At 35.2% G+C, this 26,206-nt stretch overlaps 2 protein-coding genes and 1 long non-coding RNA gene across 3 annotated transcripts; 1 reads left to right on the top strand and 2 right to left on the bottom strand.

Annotated features, from left to right (window-relative positions):
- The first annotated feature begins 586 nt into the window (after nucleotides 1-586).
- On the top strand, nucleotides 587-15,800 carry LOC123525288 (exportin-2-like). Its single transcript, XM_053539624.1, has 3 exons — nucleotides 587-668; nucleotides 14,248-14,341; nucleotides 15,610-15,800. Exons 2-3 carry the CDS (start codon nucleotides 14,257-14,259, stop codon nucleotides 15,798-15,800), a joined length of 276 nt encoding a protein of 91 aa, XP_053395599.1. The 5' UTR covers nucleotides 587-668; nucleotides 14,248-14,256.
- A 2,012-nt stretch (nucleotides 15,801-17,812) lies between these two features.
- On the bottom strand, nucleotides 17,813-19,201 carry LOC123523621 (uncharacterized). The gene is made up of 2 exons (XR_006681146.2): nucleotides 18,928-19,201; nucleotides 17,813-18,654 (listed from the first exon to the last, which is right to left on the bottom strand). It is a non-coding gene; the product is annotated as an uncharacterized LOC123523621 (long non-coding RNA).
- A 531-nt stretch (nucleotides 19,202-19,732) lies between these two features.
- Nucleotides 19,733-23,680, bottom strand: LOC128555855 (uncharacterized protein K02A2.6-like). Its single transcript, XM_053539623.1, has one exon. It carries the CDS (start codon nucleotides 23,678-23,680, stop codon nucleotides 19,733-19,735), a length of 3,948 nt encoding a protein of 1,315 aa, XP_053395598.1.
- Between the last annotated feature and the right edge of the window lie 2,526 nt (nucleotides 23,681-26,206).

Raw genomic sequence — 26,206 nt, 5'->3', positions numbered from 1 at the left:
AAGTAGAGTGCTAGTCTAAGCAATTAAGCTAAAGGCCTTATTTATCTATAGTAGTTCGGCTTATATCAAATCTTTAAAGTTAAAAATTTTCGTTTTCTATTATCTTCCATTTTGAAGATTGTGAATTATTGACAATAATAAATTATCTTAGAACACGCGAGTTTTTTAACCTAAAGAGCGGTACAACGGAAAGTGTCCAATTTTACGTGTTGGTTATACAGTAATATAGTCGAGACAAAGGCTTTTTTGATGAAAATTTAGACCATTTATTATTTTTCATTTTTTCCTCCAATGTTTTACAAAAAAAATATATAAAAAAATTAAGTCAATATTAGATTTATGTTTTATTAGATCAAATACCGTTACATGAATAACAGATGTTTATGACCGATAAACACATTTATACAATTAGGATAGTAGGATTGTAAGATGTTTATTGTTTGAGTGCGATTAGCAGTTTTGAAAAATTTAAACCGGTTTCACCTTGTAATCGAATCGGATCCGATTAACTGAGTAATCGTCTCAGTCCTATTAACAACAGCCGGATTTATTGGTGTTTAGCCTACGGCCCCACAATTTCTCATTCTTACGGCGTCACCGTTTGATAGTGCGCCACCGGTGTGAAATTTGAAATTTCCATGCGTCTACATTCCTTTCGTATGATTTAGGTAAAACGACTCGGTATTGATGTACTTTCCTAGATTAGAAATTTTACTTTGGTCCTTGTTTTTGTGTTCTTACGTCTTCTTAACTTGTAATGACACTACATAACGTAATGCGCAAAATATCCTATGTGATACAAAATGGGTGGGGTATATAATGAAAAAATAATGTCTGATTGGCAATATTTTAGTTTGTGAATGCCATTCTAGAAGATAAATCCAATGTAAATTATGTATTTTCTCATGATATTATTTTTTGCAGCGACAGAAACAGTTTTGGCAATCCTTTTAATTTATCGTCGCACCACATAATTTTACGCACGCCTATTTTGACGCCATTTTTCACCGGTTTCGAAGTTTTTGGAATTAATATCGAGTAAACAATAAGATGTCAATGATCAAACTATTGCTTTAATATGAAATTAGGCGCTGCCTATCTGACGGGAAAACCTAGTGATAGTGATACGGATTCTTTCTTTTTTTCTGCATTAAATTGTTCTTTCTGATAACCTTTCTGATATTTTCTGTTTGGCTTTCAGTTTTGACAGTAAGCCTGATGGTTTTGCTATTGTTATAAAAATAAGAAGGGGAAATGTTTTAAAAAGTTTTGTTTAAATGAACATAGATCTAATCATTTCTTCAAATGTATCAAGACTAGACAGACAATAGAAAATAGTGTTCATGAGTTAAAGATAACAGTGATATTTAAGTGCACAGAATCTAGTCCCAAAATGCACCATTAGTTGTACTGATGATAGAATAGAGAAAAGTGGAAACTTCACATGTCGCTCAACACGACAAAAACGAAACTGTTGCATAAACCCGGACAGATAACGAGGGATTTTTTACCTGTCACTTTTTTATTTCTGCAAATAGTTATCATTTATTGGTATCAAAATAATGCTTTTGCTGAAAACTTTACATAATTCAAATTTATATTCAGAAATCAAATTTTAACTCACACGAAGTGAGTGAGGGGTATGTAAAATGGGGGCTGTACGAACATTGATAAATTCGAACACTTTGTCATTTACAAAATTTTCCTCATAGTATTATATATGGTGCAACAATCATTCAAAAGTGACCCAATATCAGGCCTTTATGTGTTGTCAGTGAGCATGCGTAAAACACACTCTTCCTCAGTAGTTTTTGATAAATATTTTATTATATACAGATAAATGCAAGTCATTTATTTATACATAATATTACCAATTTTGTTTCTGTTTACAACGATCATGCCTTTGCTATCAATGTGTTTCTCTAATACAAATTTCTGAATCCGGAAATGCACATATTCCTTTCAGTTCATTTGTTACAAACAAATAGTTTCTAAAAACGACAAAACAGTCCAAAAAATAAAACACAACAATTTACACATTATGCCTGCGTAACATCACATTCAATATCATCTTGTTCTGATATTCTTTTGTAGTATAGATACCGGAACTTACATAATCCTGCTATCCTAAACACGGACTATTTTAATTCTTTTAAATGCCATTATTGTCAAATGACACTCTTTTAGGACAAATTGTGTTCCACTAATACAGCTATGGTAAAACTCGTGTATGTGAGAATGACAAACAACCATTTACTTGTGAAATTCTTATTTCAAATTCATTGTAAAAAGTTCTTGACCGGAATTTTATATATAACACAAACACTCTTGGTCAAAATTCAGTTTAATTTACCTAACTGCTAACAGTCTGGGACCTTTTTTTGAATATGATTAAGGTTAATTTCTTAGCTTGATAGTGATCGTAGTGAGCCTCTCAAGTTTATAGCCAACATTTTTTTCCAAGTGTAATTTTACTAAAACTCTAGTCAATGAATTGACTTTTAGAAAGTAGTTGCAATGTATGTGAAGGTTTGTGGAAGGGAGGGGAGATAAGCAATATCGATATATGCTTTTCCATGCCTTCGAATATTTTGTTCAAAATTTACAGACAGAACATTGGTTAACTATACTTATTATTGATTTGTGTTCCAGTAATTGAAAAAAGTGTGATAAATATAAAGAAAAAAAAATAAATTGGGCCTGAGCTAAAAAAAAAATTCAAGCACCTTACGAGATTCTAACTCAGACCTCGCGCATGGAAAATATGTGCGCTAACCACTGGACCACAGTGACTTGTGACATAAATATGTGATAAAATTATGTATATAAATAAATTTTGTTAGGACAGCGTGTCTATATTCGTTTTACATTGACATTTTTGAAATTATTGGGTTTTCTACATTCAAAGAAATAAATAAACAATGGTTTTGTTATTCAAACAGTGCAGTAATGTAGCTTACATCATAATTCATTATTGGAAACAAAAAGCGGGCCGCTTGAATCATCCATAAACTCGTTTCATGAAGAAACCCGAATAACACCGATTTCTATTGATACCGCAATTTTCAACTGGATAGAATACTTTGTTTTAATAATGCGGCGCCCGATCGTTCATAAGAAATTTTATTTTATCAGATGTCGTCCTGAAAATTATTTATTGCGCAAGCACGGCAGCAGGTCCGGTAGAATTATGGGAGAACAACACAACAAAACCGGTGAAGGTATAGAACATATTCCCAAGTTGAACGGTATATAGGTTTACTTTGACATATATACACGTACACATTATCTATAGACGGAAAAACCTTCGGTTTTCCCGTATTATCCTTCATTAACAAGTAACTATTCCTAGAAATTTCATCTCCCGGAGTTGTTTTAAAGTTAAACAAAAAATTTAATTATATTGCGCCAAATGGGTGTAAATTGAGTGTGTCCAAGTGACGCGTTTTGAGAGTAAATTTTACATGAAGCAGTTATTTTTTGTAAGAAACAAATTCCATTTCATTTTATTATCAGATTGTACTTCTATTTTGTCTGTTAACACAGAAAAAATCTTGGGGAAAAAATCTTCAGAAGTTACTAAACATGTGTATTTTACAATGTATCCCTTTTCTCCAGTTCTGATGGATGTGTTGATGAAATGCCATATGGAAGAGGTATCCAGAGGGGGGGAACCAAAAAACAGCTGATTCCATTATTCTTTGGAAAGCATATGTTACAGACATTAACTTGCCTTCTTGAATTAACTTCTAAGGAGCCAGTTTGCTTTTAAGCTTGTCTGTTTGTCTGTCTGTCTGTGCATTATTAACAAATGTTAAAATTGTAATATCCCCTGACATATATATTTGCTACTATAGGCATTTTAACACATTTTTTATATTTTTGGTTTGTTTTAGATGTCATGTCAATGCAACAGAACCCCTCCACCTTTAAAATTGAAGTATGAGACTGGTCTGCACAGAGTATTATTATTAAAGCTGCACAAAAGAATGTATTAAAAGAAAACCACATTGGAAGGCTGTCAATATTGATTTTTAAGTTATATATTCATATGAATAAATTTTATGATGGTAGTTTTGTAACTATAGCATCCAAGGATATAGACTTCCATGATTTGAGATATCTGAGAAGAAGACTAGGTCCAAATGATAAGTACCAGTAGAAAATATAAATTGTCATGGACCTGTATTTCCAGTGTGTTCGGTTGACGGAGGTCCTGGGTTTTGACCCGCGAAAATCGAGAAAAACTCGTATTTGACCCGCACAGAATATGTCCTGTGCGTCGGCTTGACTTGCGGAAATTTACTTTGATGCCTCTTGAGTTCGAAAGTTCTGTCCCTTGTCAGTCAAAATCCCAGTGAATTTCGATATTGTTCACCAGCACAAGCGAATTTATGGCAGTAGGCGGAGCGTCGTATGTTAATTAGCTACTGACAGATGTCAATCATGCCACGCGTCGACTGACACGTGGTCATCTCGCGGTATGTAAACTATGTATTTAGTAGGGTTGTATACCGGTTCCCGGTATCGGTACAATACCGAATAATCACTTCGAAAGGTACCGGTATATACCGTTTCGTAAAAGAACCGGTTCCTGTTTCGGTATTTCCATAAAAGTAAAAACAAAATTCTTACAAAATCTGCGGCAAAATAAAGCAGAAATTTAAGCAAATAACGTTATAACACGATCGACATTGTTTACTGTGATACCGCTTCGAGTAACCTCCCTTGACATGGAGAGCTAACCGTGCGAATAGTTTTTTCGTGTGCTAAATATTACCTGAAATACTTCTTTTCCCGCCGTTTTAAACAACGTAAACCAATACTTCATTTCAAAATATACGACACTATTTTTCTTTGTAGTATTCTTTTAAAACTAATGAAAAAAATTATGTAAATAAAAAGTTACGAGACTAAGCTGTAACCTAGTAAACAAATAATCGGTTTTCGCGAACCATTAGAAATAATGTTATTGTTGGAATGTTGGTTGTTTGAAGTGTTTTGAAGGTTATTGTTCAATTTAAAATGTGTTGCAAAGTGTTTCACATTAAAAACATTACTAGTCAACCTAGTCGAAGATTATCATGAGTGAAAATGAGTCTGACTTGTTAGAGTGGTAATTTGAAAGCTAATAAGTGTTCAGTTTAACAGTTCTAGACAGTACTGAGCTTTAAAAGCATTACTACAGTGAGTGTATTCATAGATTTAAATTACATAGTGAGCGAGGTATCTACTCTAGATTTTTATTTTGGAAAACTAGTCTGTAAGATATGTTTATTTTTTACTCTTTCATAATCTAATGATACAACATTCCATTAACAGACTTAAAATGTTTATTTATCACAGCAAATTTTCATGTATATCTACTTATATAGGTGTATATAATACTAAGCAAATCACTGCTTATGTGATGTACTACAAAGCATGGTATCGATATCGGTATCGTTAAAAATACTGTATCGTTTCGTTGGTATCGGTATCGGACCGCTTCGTCCTTAACGATATCCAACCCTAGTATTTAGTACAACAATGCCATGTCATTATCAAAGGTGTTTATTGATCAATGTGTAAAAGTTAATTGATAAACAATGCAGCCTTAGATTATCGTATTTGTACCACTTGTTAAATATTTTGTGTGCTTGATACGATTAAATGAGCCGGTCGGCTGTACGGTCTATAGCAAATTTATTATCATTGCCAAGGCTTTGTTTGGGCAAAAACAAATTAAATAATTAAAAGCAGAAATTATTAATGGTATGGTGAAAAAATGAAATTTAAAAAGGGTGCTTTATCAAGAATTTTAAATGTTTACTTTCGTTTTCCATATTTGTCACTCGTTTTCGCGGCCGCCATTTCCGGACATTTTTATCATTTTTTACAAGATTTTCCTAGCACAGTTTATATAAAAGGCCAATAAAAAGTCTGCATTTAAGAAAAATATGATCACTGTTGCAAAAGCAGCTCTTATTTTGAAGAATTTACACAGGGTTCTCGGTCCCTGTACGCATAATTGGTCCCGGTATATGCGTGTTTATTGCAGCTTGGGAGTCCCCGGACGCACCTTTCTGCAGTGGGACGCAAGCATTAAAACCATGAAAATTTATTGATTACATAAACCTACGAATACACAAGGATTGACTCGAGAGCAAAATAAGTGGGCGGAGTTACTCACTTGTCACCGATGGCCGCGTATAGCCAATCAGCGTTGCCCGTTTCCACTACACCGCGAGACAGAAGGCATACATATGATGAACTCAATTACATGTGATTGTCGGCGTGATTGCATATGCATAGGTGACAACCTTTGATTGTAAACAACGGATTACGAAGCTTTTGACATAACTCCAATTGTTTTCTCACGTAATAATTACCAGGCAGAATTAAAGAATTTTTAGCTCGACTATTCGAAGAATAAGTAGAGCTATCCTACTCACCACGGCGTCGGCGTCGGTGTCGGCGTCGGCGTCACACCCTGGTTAAGTTTTTCGTACCAGTCCACATTTTGACAAAGTCTTTTGAGGTAAAGCTTTGAAACTTTCAACACTTGTTTACCATCACCATGTCCAGTTATAGGCAAGAGTACATAACTCTGTCAAGCATTTTGACTGAATTATGGCCCCTTTTGACTTAGAAATCTTGGTTAAGTTTTTCGTACCAGTTCATATTTTGACAAAGTCTTTTGAGATAAAGCTTTGAAACTTTCAACACTTGTTTACCATCACCATGTTCAGTTGTAGGCAAGAGTACATAACTCCATCAAGCATTTTGGTTGAATTATGGCCCCTTTTTGACTTAGAAATCTCGGTTAAGTTTTTCGTACCAGTCCACATTTTGACAAAGTCTTTTGAGATAAAGCTTTGAAACTTTCAACACTTGTTTACCATCACAATGTCCAGTTGTAGGCAAGAGTACATAACTCCATCAAGCATTTTGACTGAATTATGGCCCCTTTTGACTTAGAAATCTAGGTTAAGTTTTTCGTACCAGTTTATATTTTGTGTAAAGTGTTTGACATATGGCTTTGAAACTTTTATATCTTGTTCAGTATAATAGTCTCTATCAATAGGCAAGAGTACGTAACTCTCTCTTCTTTTTTGGCTGAATTATGGCCCTTTTTGAACTTGGAAATTGGTTCTGTTTTGTAAATGTCCATGTTTTGTCAAGACTATTTGACATATGGCTTTTAAACTTTAAACACTTGTTTATCATTATGATTTCCATCTGTAGGCAAGAGTACATAACTCTGACAATTATTTTGACTGAATTATGGCCCTTTTTGGACTTTGAAATTTGTTCAGTTTTTCTTACAAGTCAGCGTTTTGTCAAAACTGTTTGAACTGTGGCTTTGAAACTTTTAACACTAGTTTATCAACATGATTTCCATCTGTAGGCAAGAGTACATAACTCTGTCAACTATTTTGACTGAATTATGGCCCTTTTTGGACTTAGAAATTAGTTAAATTTTTCATATAAGTCCATGTTTTGCCTAACATATAACTTAACATATTTGCCATCATGGTCACACATTGCCATTTAGTGCAAGACTAATCGAAATCCACAAATACAGGAACATTTTTTGTTTAATCCATTTTTTTGTTTAGTCTGAAAATCTATGGAAATATTTTGACCCCATTCTTCAATCAATTCTTCGAATAGTCGAGCGCGCTGTCATCCGACAGCTCTTGTTTAGAAAAAGTGATAATTAGGCTTAATTATGAATGTCCTAGTAATTAGCTCACCTGTCACATAGTGACAAGGTGAGCTTTTGTGATCACCTTTCGTCCATCGTCAGTCCGTGCGTCAACAATTTCGTGTCTGCACGATAGTGGTTTCATTTATGATTTTATTTTAACCAAACTTGCACAAAACTTGTATCACCATAAGATCTTGGTTCCTTTCTTGAACTGGCTAGATCCCATTATGGGTTCCAGAGTTATGGCCCCTGAAAGGGCCAAAATTAGCTATTTTGACCTTGTCTGCACAATAGCAGCTTCATTTATGATTTGAACTTAATCAAACTTACACAAAACTTGTGTCACCATAAGATCTTGGTTCCTTTCTTGAACCAGCCAGATCCCATTATGGGTTCCAGAGTTATGGCCCCTGAAAGGGCCAAAATTAGCTATTTTGACCTTGTCTGCACAATAGCAGCTTCATTTATGATTTTATTTTAACCAAACTTGCAAAAAACTTGTATCACCACAAGATCTTGGTTCATTTCTTGAACTGGCGAGATTCCTTTATGGATTCCAGAGTGATGGCCCCTGAAAGGGCCGGAATTAGCTATTTTGACCTTGTCTGCACAATAGCAGCTTCATTTATGACTTGAATTTAATCAAACTTGCACAAAACTTGTGTCACCATAAGATCTCGGTTCCTTTCTTGAACCGGCCAGATCCTATAATGGGTTCCAGAGTTATGGCCCCTGAAAGAGCCAAAATTAGCTATTTTGACTTTGTCTGCACAATAGCAGCTTCATTTATGATTTTATTTTAACCAAACTTGCACACAACTTGTATCACCACAAGATCTTGGTTCATTTCTTGAAGTGGCCACATTCCTTCATGAGTTCCGGAGTTATGGCCCCTTAAAGGTCCAAAATCGGCTATTTTGGCTTTTGCAGCCATATAGAGACTTCATTTGTGGTTTTATTTGATACAAACTTCCAAAATATCTTCAACAACAATAAATCTTGGATTCCATGACAAATCAGATCCAATCGTAGGTTCCAGAGATATTTTATATCTGATTACCTCCCCTGATTGTAATCAAAATGGATTTATATCAGTAAGTACTTATAGGACTTATTTCAAATTTCATTATTGTCATTAGTTGGACTGAGACAATCGGGATAGATAACTATGGACTGATTTTATGTCAAATTACCTCCCTTTATTTCAAATTAAAATGGGTATATCTCCGTAACTAATGAAGATACTGATCTGAAATTTCATTTATATGAACAGATTTATTTGGCAGATCCTTCTTTTGTTCACTTACAATATTTTTTTTTAATTACTTCCCTTTTACGTTACTATAAATAGCTTATTTTTTAGTAACTTTTTTATTATTGGCCATAGGGAAAAACCAAGACCACTTTTCTGTGGTACAATATGGATGGTACCTCCAATTTTTAGGTGTATTTTGACATATCTGTACCTTGTAAGAATTTTTTTTCTTTTTGGTTAAATTTCTTCCCTTTGTTGTTCCTGTCCTTTGGACTTAGATATTTTTTCTGAGGACCTTCTTGTCCTCAAGTGCAATGATAACAGGTGAGCGATATAGGGCCATCATGGCCCTCTTGTTTTAAGATGCTGTCCATGTGGTTTTAACATGATTATTTTTTCTGCAAAATAAGTATTAAAATAAAAGTAGGGGGATTATGTCCAGGTAGATCAGAAACAGCAATGGGTTGGAGGGGTGGGGGGATGGGGTTTGTCCAGGGGTGATTTTGTCCTACTTTCATTTTTGTTTGCATTTTTCACCTATTTAGTCTTTACCTTTTTTTATCTCACCTTAACAATATCTGGGTGAAGAATTGTGATTACAAAATGTCTGTTGGTCTACACTTAATTTAACAGTACAATAGAGGCCTGTGTTTTGACGAAACGTTAAAGTCTGTCCTTCAGTCTAGTTGGGACTGCAACTTGAAATTGCTAGTGAGAACCCTGATTTACCGAGAGAAAAATCATGCCAAGGCACCAACCCCATCCACTTTCAGGCAATGTGCAACTAAAGACAACTAAAATTATATGAATTGCTTAAGAAAATCTGTAATGACTAATGTACTTATTTTAGATAAAGTCTATGGGAGTTTCATTAATAGCAGTATAGCTTTACCCCTGAAAAGCTGATTTTGACTCTTGAAAATCTGATTTTGACCCTTGAAAATTAAGACTGAAGAGTCAATGACTCTTGAGTTTCAGAGCCTACCGAATGCCCTGATTTCAATGTATTCTTGAAAGAAAAAAAAATGACATTATTTCTTACATGTTATTTCTCCATTTGATATATTACCATATAGAGTTTTCTATTTAGATTGTGTTATTTCCTTTTGTGATAACATTCTAGCCAAGGTTTGTTTCATACTACATTATTCATGCTATATAATTTATATCAACTTTGCTTTAAGTAAATGACACTGTCACAGGTAGAATTTTAAAACATGTTTTGCTGTCAATGATATGTTTGAAATAAAGCATACACATGTAAAAAAGTGGTTTTTAGCTCGACTATTCAAAGAATAGTCTAACTATTCTACTCACCCTGGCGTCGGCGTCACACCTTGGTTAAGTTTTCGCATGCAAGTACATACAGCTATCATTTAAAGACATATAGCTTTGAAACTTATTTATTCTTTTTCTAGGTCAATTACCAACATCACTGGGTCAAGTTCCATAACTCTGACATGTATTTTGGCCAAATTATGCCCCCTTTTGGACTTAGAAAATTCTGGTTAAAGTTTTGCGTGCAAGTACATACAGCTATTACTAAAAGACATATACCTTTGAAACTTATTTTTTCTTTTTCTAGATCAATAACCTACCTCACTGGGTCAAGTCCCATAACTCTGACATGTATTTTGGGCAAATTATGCCCCCTTTTAGACTTAGAAAATCCTGGTTAAAGTTTTATATGCAAGTTACTATCTCCAAAACTAATGCAGGTATTGAATTGAAACTTCACATGTGTCTTCAGGGTTATAAAACTAGTTGACAGCACCAAGTCCCATAACTCTGACCTTCATTTTGGCCAAATTATGCCCCCTTTTGGACTTAGAAAATTCTGGTTTGTTTTGCGTGCAAGTACATACAGCTATTACTAAAAGACATATACCTTTGAAACTTATTTTTCTTTTTCTAGATCAATAACCTACCTCACTGGGTCAAGTCCCATAACTCTGACATGTATTTTGGGCAAATTATGCCCCCTTTTAGACTTAGAAAATCCTGGTTAAAGTTTTACATGCAAGTTACTATCTCCAAAACTAATGCAGATATGGAATTGAAACTTAACATGTGTCTTCCGGATTATAAAACTAGTTGATAGCATCAAGTCCCATAACTCTGATATGCATTTCGGTCAAATTATGTCCCCTTTCGAACTTAAAACTCTTTTGATATTTAACATTTTGGATAATATTTTCCTGCTTCTGTGACAATATTTCGAATAGTCGAGCTTGGCTGTCTTACGGACAGCTCTTGTTATTCTTGAAATACATAAAACATTGCATCCTCAGCTTCCAAAGACAGCAGATAATCCCCATGTTTATGAGTATCTGGTTTAATAACATACTTCCATATTGGCATTTCATACATATAGACCATGGATGAAAGCTCTGGCATGACTGGTGTTATTCATTTGACCTTTTCACTGACAAAGCCACCATATCCTTTTATATTAAAATTCACATTTGAACTGACAAACAGGAATGTAAATGTTTAAAATTTTAAAACTCAGCTGACAGTTCTTATTGAGCTTGGCCTTCCATGCATTCTTGATGTGAACCCTTCAATAGCTGACACCCATACCAAGACAGCATCATCTTCATACATATTTGTATTAGATATATTACAAACCTACCTTTCACAAAGTGTTCATTGTTGGTGTAATAATCTTGCTGTATATTCTTTTAATGCACAATGTTTTATTGTCATCTCAAACATGACTGTCTGTGGGGTTATTTTTCCAAGATGATATAACAGAACAGGCTTCACATATATTTTGATGTGTACTTTGATTTGTATTTTGCACTTCCTGAACAGAGTGTTGAGCTATCTTAAATACTTTGTAAGTTTCCCTTCGGGTGTCCCTCGCTTAATTTACATGGAAGTATGAAAATACGCCGGAACCGGTGAACATGCAACGGAACCGGATAAATCGGCTGCAAGTAACTTCATCTGTTTTTTGGTAATTATCGATATATATGACAATAAATAAATATTGATTTTAATAAAGGACTTTACACCTAATTAATATGTATTGTAATATTTATAGTGCAAATCGCTCTCTTCAATTTACGCGCATTGATATAAACAAAGAAACTTGGCAGAGATGTTCACCACATTGTAACGATGTGCAGAGCGCATGTTCTGGATGACTCGCTTCAAGGTCAAGGTCACACTTAAGAGTCAAAGGTCATATATGACTGCTTTTTGTATATTGCTCTGCATTGCAGTGCTCTTGTTTTTATTTGGCAGATCTCTTTTTAGCTCATCTGATTTTTTGAAAAAAAATGATGAGTTATTGTCATCACTTGAGCGGTTGTCGGCGTCGGCGTTGCCTGGTTAAGTTTTATGTTTAGGTCAGCTTTTCTCCTAAACTATCAAAGCTATTGCTTTGAAACTTGGAATACTTGTTCACCATCATAAGCTGACCCTGTATAGCAAGAAACATAACTCCATCTTGCTTTTTGCAAGATTTATGGCCCCTTTTGTACTTAGAAAATATCAGATTTCTTTGTTAAGTTTTATGTTTAGGTCAACTTTTCTCCTAAACTATCAAAGCTTTTGCTTTGAAACTTGGAATACTTGTTCACCATCATAAGCAGACCCTGTACATCAAGAAACATAACTCCATTTTGCTTTTTGCAAGAATTATTGCCCCTTTTGGACTTAGAAAATCAGTTTTCTTGGTTAAGTTTTATGTTTAGGTCAGCTTTTATCCTAAACTATCAAAGCTATTCCTTTAAAACTTGCAACACTTGTTCACCATCATAAGCTGACCCTGTACAGCAAGAAACATAACTCCATCCTGCTTTTTGCAAGATTTATGGCCCCTTTTGGACTTAGAAAATATCAGATTTCTTGGTTAAGTTTTATGTTTAGGTCAACTTTTTCTCTTAAACTATCAAAGCTATTGCTTTGAAACTTGCAACTCTTGTTCACCATCATAAGCTGACCCTGTACAGCAAGCAACATAACTCCATCTTGCTTTTTGCAATAATTATTGCCCCTTTTGGACTTAGAAAAATCATTTTCTTGGTTGAATATTATGTTTAAGTCAACTTTTCTCATAAACTATCAAAGCTATTGCTTTAAAACTTGCAACAGTTTTTCACCATCATAAGTGGACACTGTACATTAAGAAACATAACTCTATCCTGCTTTTTGCAAGAGTGATGGCACTTTTTAGACTTAGAAAATCATGGGTAGGACAATATTTCTATTATTAAAAAAAATCAGATGAGCGTCAGCACCCGCAAGGCGGTGCTCTTGTTTGTACTTACAATAAATTTTTTTTGGAATTACTTCCCTTTTATGTTACTATAAATAGCTTATTTTGAAACTTTTTTATTATTGGCCGTAGGGAAAAACCGAGACCACTTTTCTGTGGTACAACATGTATGGTACCTCCAATTTTAAGGTGTATTTTTACATACCTGTACCTGATAAGGATTTTTTTTTAGACTTTGAATATTTTTTTTGTGGACTTAGATTTGTTTTTTGAAGTTTTCCTTTTGTTGTTCCAGTCCTTTGGGGCTACAACAGTCAAGTTCTTAAAATTTTGCTCCCATCCTATGATGTAAGCCTTCGGGCGTATATTGCCCCGCTTGGCGGCGCTCTTGTTTATCTACGAAATAAATTTGCGCATTCTAAAATGAGGGTTTTAATTATTCCTTCATTGGTTTTCATTGCTTTTATTTTTTAGGCTTATTTGAGTCTTTCAATCTAAAGACATTTCTTCGACCTGTTAATGAACAGTGCTTTAGGGTGTAGCAGATTTTAGAGGATAGGTTGATAATTTTTGCATGTAGACGCAGATTATTGTATAAATTTCCATCTCGTTCTTTTTGCCAGCTTGCAGACAGACAAACTGACATACATTTTAAATGTTTGCTTGTTGTATTATGCTTCACATGACATCATACGAAAATCAAATCACTTTTGTATACTCTTGGTTTAGCCCCGGGGTCTAAAACAGTAGTATATATATGGCAATGATGATGGATATACAACATTCTTCAGGTCCATTCTTATAGATGATTGGACACTGTATCTTGAGTCACTTTTATATAATCCTGGTTTAGCCCATGGGGTACAATGGAAAAAGAAAAAAATCACAGTATAAACTCCAGGGAATGAATGTGTGTAAGTTCAATTTGTTAAGGTGACATTGTAATTCATTCCGTAGAGTTGATACCCAGGGATGCTAAAGCAGGAGATTGCCAAATGAAAATGTTCATTGTACTTTGTTAAAACCGAAGTGGAAAAGCAGGTAGTTGAAATGGATATTTTATATTTCTAGGATATTACAATGGAGATAACAGATGAGAATCTTCAGACATTGTCTAACTTCTTACAACAAACCCTGTCACCGGACCCAGCTGTAAGAAAACCAGGTTAGTGTTTTATTTGAGTAGTAGTCATGGTAGTGAGTGACTGGAAATAAAGGTAATATTAAGTGTCTAATTCTGTTAAATTGATGCATTAATTTTTTATGCCCCCGAAGGGAGGCATATAGTTTTTGAACCGTCTGTCGGTCTGTCCGCATTTTTCGTGTCCGGTCCATATCTTTGTCATCGATGGATGGATTTTCAAATAACTTGGCATGAATGTGTACCACAGTAAGACGACGTGTCGCGCGCAAGACCCAGGTCCGTAGCTCAAAGGTCAAGGTCACACTTAGACATTAAAGGTTATTGCATTGATGGGCGTGTCCGGTCCATATCTTTGTCATTGATGGATGGATTTTCAAACTTGGCATGAATGTGTACCACAGTAAGACGACATGTCGCGCGCAAGACCCAGGTCCGTACCTCAAAGGTCAAGGTCACACTTAGACATTAAGGGATAGTGCATTGATGGGCGTGTCCGGTCCATATCTTTGTCATCGATGGATGGATTTTCAAATAACTTGGCATGAATGTGTACCACAGTAAGACGACGTGTCATGCGCAAGATCCAGGTCCGTAGCTCAAAGGTCAAGGTCACACTTAGATGTTAAAGGTCTTTTTTCATGATAGTGCATTGATGGGCGTGTCCGGTCCATATCTTTGTCATTCATGCATGGATTTTAAAATAACTACGCATAAATGTGTGACACAGTAAGACGACGTGTTGCGCGCAAGACCCAGCTCCGTAGGTCAAAGGTCCTAAACTCGAACATCGGCCATAACTATTCATTTAAAGTGCCATCGGGGGCATGTATCATCCTATGGAGACAGCTCTTGTTTAAAACATAATGTGTCATACTACAGTAGTTTAATACCTGTGACAGTTTGTTACACTGCATTTAGCATTGTTTAAACCAAGTCTTATGGCAGTGGGTTAACATTTTGTTCTGCTGAATTCTCCCATCTTTCAAGTTTTGGACAGGTATCCTAGATATACTATCATATCCAGTGAGAAATACCTGGTATTTTGCTGTAAGCAGGAGTTGAACATTCACCTTTAGCCTACTGGCGGCAAGTGATTCTGCCTTTGTAACCAGTGCAAACCAAGATCAGCCTGCAGTCTGATCATGATCTGCACTGTCCGCTATTCAGTCAGTAAATTTTCATTGAACAGTCCTTTGAATTCTAAATGGTCCTGTCCAAATTAAATGATGGACAAGTCCATTTTATAAATTTAGCAGGTTAAAGGTTAAGATTTGATGTTACATTTTCAGCTGAGAAGTTTCTGGAATCTGTAGAAGGTAACCAGAATTATCCATTGCTGTTGCTGAACTTGCTAGATAAGGCCAATGTTGAACAGCCAATACGTGTGTCAGCAGCTATAACATTCAAGAATTATGTCAAACGTAACTGGAGAGTGGTAGGTAGACTTAATCCTTTTTACTCCTCTGAATGTCAAGGTTGAGCTATTAGTATATAGGTGGTTTTCAAAATAATGAAGCAAAAGTGTGACATAGGGGTTGAAAATTCAAACTTATTTCTTATGGTGGTCACCTATTTTTTATTATAGCAAATACTTCAAATTTGAAGGAAATAACTTTGGGGAAGTGTTGAGAAATGCCAATCAGAAAATATTTCAGCCTTTAATTCGAAAGTTCAGTGAATTTCCAGTAAGGTGGGTGATAAATGTTGCATGGTTTTATGACAAGGAAATATGTATAACAGTAATTTTTTCAACATAAATTATAAGTAATGGGTGTATGTGTATGGTTTGAAACTTATTTAATCATATGTTTGTGGACATTGGTTTTTAAAATCACCCTTTCTGCACAAATTTGACATGAAAATAAAACTTTACCTAGAAAAGTTGTTGCTGAATGCAAAATAACTATCATATAATTATAAAACCAACTTTTTTCTGACATGTTGCATGTTTATAAACCACATGCCAAATTTCAAGAATGTCCAGTAATTCTAATTTCTAGAATTGTCTACTCAAAATTGAGTTATTTTAAAGATGCACAGGGGACACATACTGAAGATCAGTGTAATATTCATCCATTATTAGTTTTCTATTCATAAAAAGACTACTGGTAATAAACTTTAGACAAATACTATCAAAAAATAGTTTATTCCACAAAATAACTACAAAATTGAAAATTTTCACTACAAAAACATGAAAATTCAACAAAATGTAATGCTTTAAATGAAAAATAAGTGACTTTATACATAACTAACAAATTGAAATCATTTAATTTACATGAACTACCTATTTTATATTAGAAAAATGACAAAATACCATGCATGATAAAATGGAATAGTAAAATTCATACATACTTTATAATGTTACTAAAAATGGTGCACAGGGGACAAATTGTATCAAAATATTTATTCATAGAATATGTTCATGGTAAGTAAAATTCTTTTAACTACATAATATTTACTAGTGAACATTTCGGCTAAAACAAGATCAGATAGGGAAAATGAAATGGGCCCATGTTATGGTGATGCCTTCCTGACAAATTTTAACAGGTGTGTGATGACTCATGACCTAATTATTTTTTTCTGTTATTTCTAACTTCCAGTTTGATTTTCTTAAAAATGGGTATTCTATATTGTAGCTTACAACTCGTGAATAAAAACAATAAAAGAATATATTGTTACCTCACTGTCGTTTTGTCTATCCAAGTCACGTACAAATTCCTATTGTTTCAGTCATTTGTCACTAATTAGAGCAACTCATAGTGTTGCAATCATACAAAACACATCCCTTTCATAGATATTGAGGATTTATCTAATGAGCACATGTATTGGAAACCGACTGTGTATTGCAATAATGCTAAACGTTCTCAGCCGTGACGTGTCCTCAAGTTATTGAAGTAATCTGCAATATTTGCACTTTCTTTCAATATAATTTAAATAAAATAAAATATGATCTTCTACCTTCCCTTAGCGTTTGAAATAAGTAACTCATTTTGATCCAGAGTCTCACAGATTTCTGTGGGAAGTAACAGATTTATTTACATTTAAAACAGAGCTTTCCACCTTATTAATGTAAGTGTAAGCATGATGACCATAGTGAACACCTATCTACAAAGATAAAAATTTCTTTTCTTTAAAACCAGATGACAGGTTTTGGCAATATAACGCAGCAATGCAGAATTACAGACTATATATATATATGGTATAAAGGTCAGTTTTTCAGTATCGCTAGGAGACATGAAAGAATGATCTATTTCAACAGTTTTAGTAAACAAAAATGTGTGATACTGATCATATGCTCTACAATGTAAAATTAAATGAGACTCGTCTTCTACAGCTTCACAAAATTGTCTATTTCTATCCTCGGCAGGTAAATTTTAAAATCTTCCAGTTTCTTTGCGTTATGGAGCTACTCCACATCTAAATTTACTCAGTGCTGACCTATGTTGGATTGGCATGATCAGCTGACAATAATTTTCTGTTCAGACATGTGAAGTAAGTAAGTAAATTGTTTATTAACGTGACATGTGTTATATACAGTACATACATATTACAATAAATGATCAACATTCACAACACCTGGCCCAATGGGCCTATATGTCACCTGTTAACTTGTTACACATTTATAACATGATCTAAAAATTGGGAATAATATGAAATAAGATATGATATTAACTCAGAGCAAATATGTGGATATTTTGATGATTAAAACAGTTTTAAATTTATTATATGTAAAAATTTTACCACACATAAATAATTCTTATTGTTTGAAATGATGCATATTACAATTATATAGTATCAATAGTATCGCAAGCTTCACCGTTTAAAAAGTGCACTTTGTCTTTTGGAATAGGCCTTCGCCAGATACCTAGCAACCTTTCGACGATATGACATCACTTATGTTCTAAGCTTATCATTACTGTTCTTTTGGACGAACTGTATGTCTGACCACTGATCCCTAAATTCTTCGTAAAAAACACAGTCAACTAAAAAATGAACCTCATTTTCTACTAAGTTCATATTACACAATCATGTGACAATGTACACAGTCTATTTTCTGTTTCTTCTCCAACGTATCGCCCTGTTTCAATTCTCAATGGCAGTATACCTATACGAAATTGTGCAAGCATTGATCATTCATGACGGTTCAAATTTAACTTAATGTAATTTTCTTGCGTAAACGCCGTTTTAAATGTAACATATCATATGTTCTTAATTTCCTAACTGACGATATTTGTTGAGACCATATATTGGGGGCAAACAGTTTTCTGAGCTCCTCGGCCTAGAGTCGCCTACCTAACTTTCAAAACCTCATACAAAAGTCTGTAACCACACACCTGAAATAAAGATATTGCAACATTAACATCACTGTATGTCTGTCGTTACAAACCATCTACAATACATCTCTAGTATCTAGTTTTCTGTTTACAAGACCTGAATTTTGTGCTCTCCCGGTCGCGGAAACTGATGACGAAAAAGGCTAAATTTGCCAATTTTTAAATCGCTGCAGAAAATTTCCTGAAAATGATAGCCCCAACTGCTACACTGTTCCATACTCCAGTAACACTGTAAAATCTGAAAATAAGCTCAAATATATGTGCCATCCGTACCGTTTCTTCACTATTCCAGTTTTCCTGAGGCCCCTGCTAAAATGACAACCCCACTTTAAGCTAGCTCAGAGGAAGCATGTATACGCTCCTGCAAGTCATTACGTCATACTATCAAGATCAAGGCTACTCAACTGTTTTTTTTAAATAAGTGAAACTCAATTCTAGCCGCTGAAACTTCAATTCTAGCAATTATTATTATTTAGAAGTTCAAATATGCACTTCATTCCGTAAATTGCCTCTTATTTGTAAATTTCACCCGGCCAGTTCGACACTAACAGCTCAAAACTGTTTACTGCCTCTTTAAGGGAGACAAAAGTGATCCCAATTGTTATGTCTTTACAGGATTAAGAGAGAAGAGATTATTGTTTTATAGTTTATTACTCATTGCTTAACAAGTTACAACTGCAGAGAGTATACTACATGGTTTAAGCATTATAAGCTAAGAACCTCCCAAAGGTGGGGTTAGTAGATGTCCATTATAATTAAACTTTATACATGGCAGTATCATACACAACACTTCTCCCCTTTTTAATTTGAAGCTTCTGCATCAAATTCATTAGAAGTAAACATTAACCTTAACAATTACACTAATACTACAGAATTATGAATGAATTTTTATGAATGAAATATTTTCCCATGATTATTCATATCAGTAAAATTCCTCACGAAAGTGTTTTGTAGAAATTATCTGTAATAAAATAAGTATGAGATAAAGTCCTGAAGAGTGTTAATTGACCAAATTCCAGTTCTAATTTAACTCTATATTAACACATTAAATACTTGTTTTATCTAGGGGAGTAAACCTCTAATCAAAACCATATCTATCTGGTGCTTTTCTATTCCGTAATGGATATCGTCTTTCAGAAACAATGTCCTGTTTACTGTTAATCACCACAGGTGTATTATCAGTAGTTTTCTGCGTACTATCTTGTTTCTCATGCACTGTTTTCTGGTCACCTTGTGCCTGATTATTTAGATTTTCCGGGCTGTAAGTCGGATTATTTTGCGGTAATGATTTTGATAAATCCATGTCAGTTTCATGCGGCTGATCTATCGATCGCGGTTCAATCATTTCAGTTTTCCGCAATTGATTTGCATGTCTACGCCATTTTATATTGTATCCTACATCTACCTGATACATAAGCGGACCTTCACGAGAAACTATAGTACCGCCAATCCATTTTTCTCTACCGCGGTAATCACGCGCTAGCACATTTTCACCAATTTCAAATTCTCGAAATTTTCTGTCATCAGAAAAGGAAGACTTCATTTGCTTATCAGACACATAACGTTTTGTGTTAGGTTTGACAAGATCGAGCCTACACCTCAAACTTCTACCTAGAAATAACTTTGCAGGCGATTCATTTGTAGTACTGTGCGGTGTATTGCGATACCGTAACAGAAAACAACTAAGTTTCTGATTGAAATCTCCTGTTTCAAAATGCATAGCTCGTATACTTTGTTTGAAATGACCGACAAATCTTTCCGCCAGACCATTTGTGCTCGGGTTGTACGGTGCAGACCTTAAATGCAAAATACCATTGTCTTTCATGAATTTTGCGAAAATATCTGAACAAAACTGTGTTCCATTGTCACTCACAATATTTGTAGGTAACCCATTTCTTGAAAATACCGTACGCAAAACTTCTATCGTTCTTTCGGCCGTAGTACTTTTCATTTCAATGACTTCCGGCCATTTTGAATGTGCGTCGACCATAATAAGAAACATTCTTCCTAAAAATGGTCCGGCAAAATCTATATGTACGCGCTCCCATGGAGAACTAGGCCATTCCCAGGGGTGAAGGTTAACTGCTGAAGGTGCCTTCTGCTGTTTTTGACAACCGACACAACTTTTAACAAGCAATTCTAGATCTTTGTCAATGCCAGGATACCATACATATCCTCTTGCAAGATTCTTCATTCTCACAATGCCAGGATGGCTAGCATGCAATAGATCTAAAATCTGTTTCCGTAACTTTGTAGGTATGACCACTCTTATTCCCCATAATAAACATCCACGATGGATCGATAATTCACTTTTCCGATTTGCGTATGCCTTTAGCACCGAATCATTTTCACTCAAATTCCAACCGTTTTGCACTTCTTCATAAACACGTGACAAAATTTTGTCTCGTCGCGTTTCTCGTGCAATTTGAGCGCTAGTAACCGGTAATTGTTCTATTTGTGAAGTGTAAAATACATCTGCGCCATCATTGCAATCTTCTTGTTGCGTACGCACGGGTAAACGTGACAATGCATCGACATTTGAGTTTTTCTTTGTACTCTTGTACTCTATATCATAATTAAAACCCGAGAGATACAAGGCATATCTCTGGACGCGTGCAGCGGTCGTTACTGCTATCTGTTTTTGTGGAGAAAAGATAGAAAGCAGAGCCTGGCAATCGACTATCAATGTGAATTTTCTACCATACAGGTATGTATAGAATCTCTTCACAAAGTAATAGGCTGCCAAGGCCTCTCTATCGACCTGCGCATATTTCTGTTCAGTTTTTGTCAAAGTTCTTGACGCAAACGCGATCGGCTTTTCCGAGCCGTCTGGCATTACATGAGACAGTATTCCACTGATACCAACTGGTGAGGCATCAGTTGCTAATCGTACTGGCAAATCCGGATTATAATGTGTGAGCACGGGCTCTTTTGTCAACAGAATTTTTGAATTTTGAAATGCTCGCTCTTGTTTATCATTCCACTCGAACTTTCGATTTTTCTCGAGCAATTCATTCAAGGGTTTGACGACCGTAGATATGTCAGGCAAGAATCTATGGTAGTACATGAGAAGACCAAGATAACTACGAAGAGAACTTACGTTCGTAGGCCTGGGTGTGTCTAAAATAGCTCCAATTTTAGCTTGTGATTTCCATAATCCACTAACATCAATGTCATGACCACAGTAGCTTATCCGGTCTTGAAAGAATGCACATTTGTCTTTGTTCACTCGTAATCCATACTGTTCTAGTCTTGTTAATACTAAATCCAGATTTTTAAAATGTTCCTCGTTGGTAGCACCGGTAATGACCATGTCATCGAGAATGCACTGTACTCCATCGATTCCCTGGAGGATTTGTTCAATCGCTCTCTGCCATATTGATGGCGCTGAAGATATTCCGTAGACAAGTCTACTATATGAATACAGTCCCTTATGCGTATTTATTGTTAGAAGCTTTTTGCTTTTGTCGTCGACTTCCAGATGGAGATAGGCTTGTCGTAAATCCAGTTTCGAAAATTTTTGCCCTGACGATAAATTTGCGAAAATATCTTCAGTTCTAGGGAGAGGATATTTGTCTACTTTAAGCGCTTGGTTTACAGTAACCTTAAAGTCACCACATATTCTCACGTTTCCGTTTGCTTTTACTACAGGAACAATTGGAGTTGCCCAGTCACTGTTATTTACTTTCGAAATAATTCCCTGTTGTTCGAGATTTTCAAGTTCTTTCTCGATTTTCGGCTTCAGTGAGTATGGAACTGGTCTTGCTTTAACGAACTTTGGAGTTGTATTTTCTTTGAGCGATAAACTTGCCTGCATGCCCTTGACTTTTCCGATGCCCTCGGAAAATACTGAGCGGTGTCGATCTAGTATTTCCTTCAACCGACTCTTTAATTTATTATTGTCAATTGTATTTACCTGTAAAATGTTCTTCCAATCAAGCTGGATTTGCTGTAACCAGTCTCTTCCGAATAAAGCTGGCCCTTTTTCATTTATGACACAAATCCGCAACATTTTAGATTGGTCATTGACCTTGACACGTACTAATTTTGTCCCTGCTTGTGTGATTTCTTCACCTGAATACGTCCTTAATATTGACGTTGGTCTGTCCAATTCCTTATTTCCAAACAATTTTTGGAATTCCTCTTTGGATATCAATGTAACAGCAGAGCCAGTGTCAAGTTCCATTTTTACAGGAATATTGTCAATTTCCGGCGTAATCCAAATTTTGTTTGATGAACGACCGCGTACCGAATTAACATAGTTGATGTCATATTCCTCATCACTTACTGACTTCACTTTGTTTGATTTACATACATTTTTCAGATGTCCTGTTTTCTTACAAATGTAACACTTTTTGTTCTTAAAGAAACATTTGTTTGCCTGGTGGTTAGTTTTACCACAATGTTTACAGGGATCGAACAAAGGTGGAGTCTGTTTCGGTTTTTCGGGCTTTTTTGTCTTTACCGGAAATCTTGCAGTCTTGTGCACTTGTTCTGCCGATGTTCGTAATTCTGACGCATCTCTTGCTGCCGTTTCCATAGCAACCGCTTCTTCGATGGCTTTTTGTAATGTCAAGTCTGTTTTCGACAACAACCGTTTTTGTATATTTGCTTCCCTCAAACCACACACAAATCTGTCCCTCAAGGTATCATTTAGCGTATCACCAAAATCACAGTGCTCTGATAACTTCCGTAAAACAGCTATATAATCATGTACACTTTCACTAGTACCCTGATTTCGTTTATGAAATCTAAATCTTTCGGCGATAACTAACGGTTTGGGTGCCAAATGTTCCTTTAACAGCGTTGTCAATTCATCATACGACTTGTCTGCTGGTTTCACCGGCGAACATAAGTTTCGTAATAAACTATAAGTCTTTCCACCGATCAATGTAAGAAGGGCAGAAACTCGTTTTTCGTCTTCGATGTCATTCACCGAAAAGTATTGCACAAGTCTCTCCTCGTACGAAATCCACGAATCTATGTTTTCATCATATGGTTCAATTTTTCCAATATATCCAGCCATTTTATCAATTCATTAACTTAGAATTTAAATGTAAATTCCACTTATCCTCGTCGCCACTTTGTTATGTCTTTACAGGATTAAGAGAGAAGAGATTATTGTTTTATAGTTTATTACTCATTGCTTAACAAGTTACAACTGCAGAGAGTATACTACATGGTTTAAGCATTATAAGCTAAGAACCTCCCAAAGGTGGGGTTAGTAGATGTCCATTATAATTAAACTTTATACATGGCAGTATCATACACAACACCAATAGTATGACATTTGCTGTTTATTTTGTAATTTAATCAATTCAGACCAAAAGAAACCCAATTTCATACATATCCAACATATGCTGTTGAAAATTTTAACAACTGAAATACATCATGTATGCAGAAATTCTACCAGGAACGCGTACCGAAATTAACTAGTAACATTACAGCTTCATTTAGGGCCCATTGCATACAAAAATGAGGTCTCAACCATGTTTTTAGTATCTAGATATGTTCAGCTGCCAAGCTGGCTGAATATTATAGCAATTTTAACTCACTGGTACTGTGCTGGACCTGTTCCAGGAAGCTACAAGCACATGCATGAGCACCATATGTCACCGTCTTAACGTTTCACGAAATACCATTACATGCTTATTTGTCTATTCCTAGACACTAAATGGTGTCTATTTGAAGATAATTATCTGCACTGTGATATTAAGCTATGATGTACATGACTTTCAACCCATAGAACTGACTGCATCAGACCAAGAGTCCATGTTAAGACCTCAATTTGATAATGATCACTTTTCGCGAGTGATGAAATATGAGAAAAACGTTATTTTTGAGACAAACCTTTCAAAACCTATCTATTTTAGGGAAAAAGATGTCTATTCTCTAAACTTTGTGTGCTGTGACTGGCGTCTATGTTATATGCAATATGTACATAACTTCTAAACTGAAACGAACAACGAAACACTGATTCAGAGGACATACTGCCGAAAGTACCCCCGAGGTCTGTTCCACAGTCCGAGCCGCTATTTTGCTGTTAAAAAGCTTACTGAATTAATAGAAATCAATGGATTTGCATTTAAATGCCTTATTTGACGACTTTAATGTCACAGTAAGCATATGTCGAAGTAAAATGGTGTCAGAACAGATATATCTTTCATTATATCGGCTCGGAAAACACTGTAAAACTGACTTTCATGTCTGAATCGCGGTTATCTCCCCTTAGTTATTGCTCTTAAAAACTCTCATTTTGCTTCAAAATTAATTTTAAAACTCATATTCCTTCACAAATCATACTGAAAAACCTCTAAGACATCAAATAAATGCACATGGAAGAACTTACAAATTTTCAAGATTTGCTCTTAAGGAGGCAGTAAACAGTTTTCTGAGCTCCTCGGCCTGGAGTCGCCTACCTAACTTTCAAAACCTCACACAAAAGTCTGTAACCACACACCTGAAATAAAGATATTGCAACATTAATATCACTGTATGTCTATCGTTACAAACCATCTACAATACATCTCTAATATCTAGTTTTCTGTTTACAAGACCTGAATTTTGTGCTCTCCCGGTCGCGGAAACTGATGACGAAAAAAGCTAAATTTGCCAATTTTTAAATCGCTGCAGAAAATTTCCTGAAAATGATAGCCCCAACTGCTACACTGTTCCATACTCCAGTAACACTGTAAAATCTGAAAATAAGCTCAAATATATGTGCCATCTGCACCGTTTCTTCACTGTTCCAGTTTTCCTGAGGCCCCTGCTAAAATGACAACCCCACTTTAAGCTAGCTCAGAGGAAGCATGTATACGCTCCTGCAAGTCATTACGTCATACTATCAAGATCAAGGCTACTCAACTGATTTTTTTTAAATAAGTGAAACTCAATTCTAGCCGCTGAAACTTCAATTCTAGCAATTATTATTATTTAGAAGTTCAAATATGCACTTCATTCCGTAAATTGCCTCTTATTTGTAAATTTCACCGGCCAATTCGACACTAACAGCTCAAAACTGTTTACTGCCTCCATCGGAGTAATAAGTTTCTATTCTAGATTTACACAGTTCAAGGTTTATAGCAATCTTTTGGTCAAAGTAATCCGTTAATTCTAGCTTATGTAACATATCCTTCAGATCACTACACCAATTATTTCTGCATTTATCATAATCCATATTGAAAACCTTTTTAGAAATTCTGTTGTCATCAAATGCTATAATCCTATTCCAATATCGGACAATACTAATCCACCGTCTGTAATCGCTTGGTAGCCATGCCGTGTCCCCCGTTAAAGCCAAAATTGGACAAACCTGTGTACCCCGAGGAAATAACGAATCGCTCTGTTTTGTATATTGTCTATAGCTTGACTATGTTTAAATCCCCAGACAGCAGCTGAGTAATCCAGTATGGGCGTGGCACATGAATAGTACATTTTTTCGAAGGTTTTAAATCCAAAATCTTTAATTTTGTGTATCTTCGAGATGATTTTACCGAGTGCACGTCCACCACTTTTAGCTCAAGGTTCAAGGTTTATTCAGCAAAAATTCGGC

The sequence above is a fragment of the Mercenaria mercenaria genome, chromosome 3, assembly GCF_021730395.1.
Source record: "Mercenaria mercenaria strain notata chromosome 3, MADL_Memer_1, whole genome shotgun sequence".
Classification (NCBI taxonomy): Eukaryota; Metazoa; Mollusca; class Bivalvia; order Venerida; family Veneridae; genus Mercenaria; species Mercenaria mercenaria.
Note: the sequence above shows the minus strand (reverse complement) of the source record. Positions and strands in the feature narration are given on the sequence as shown.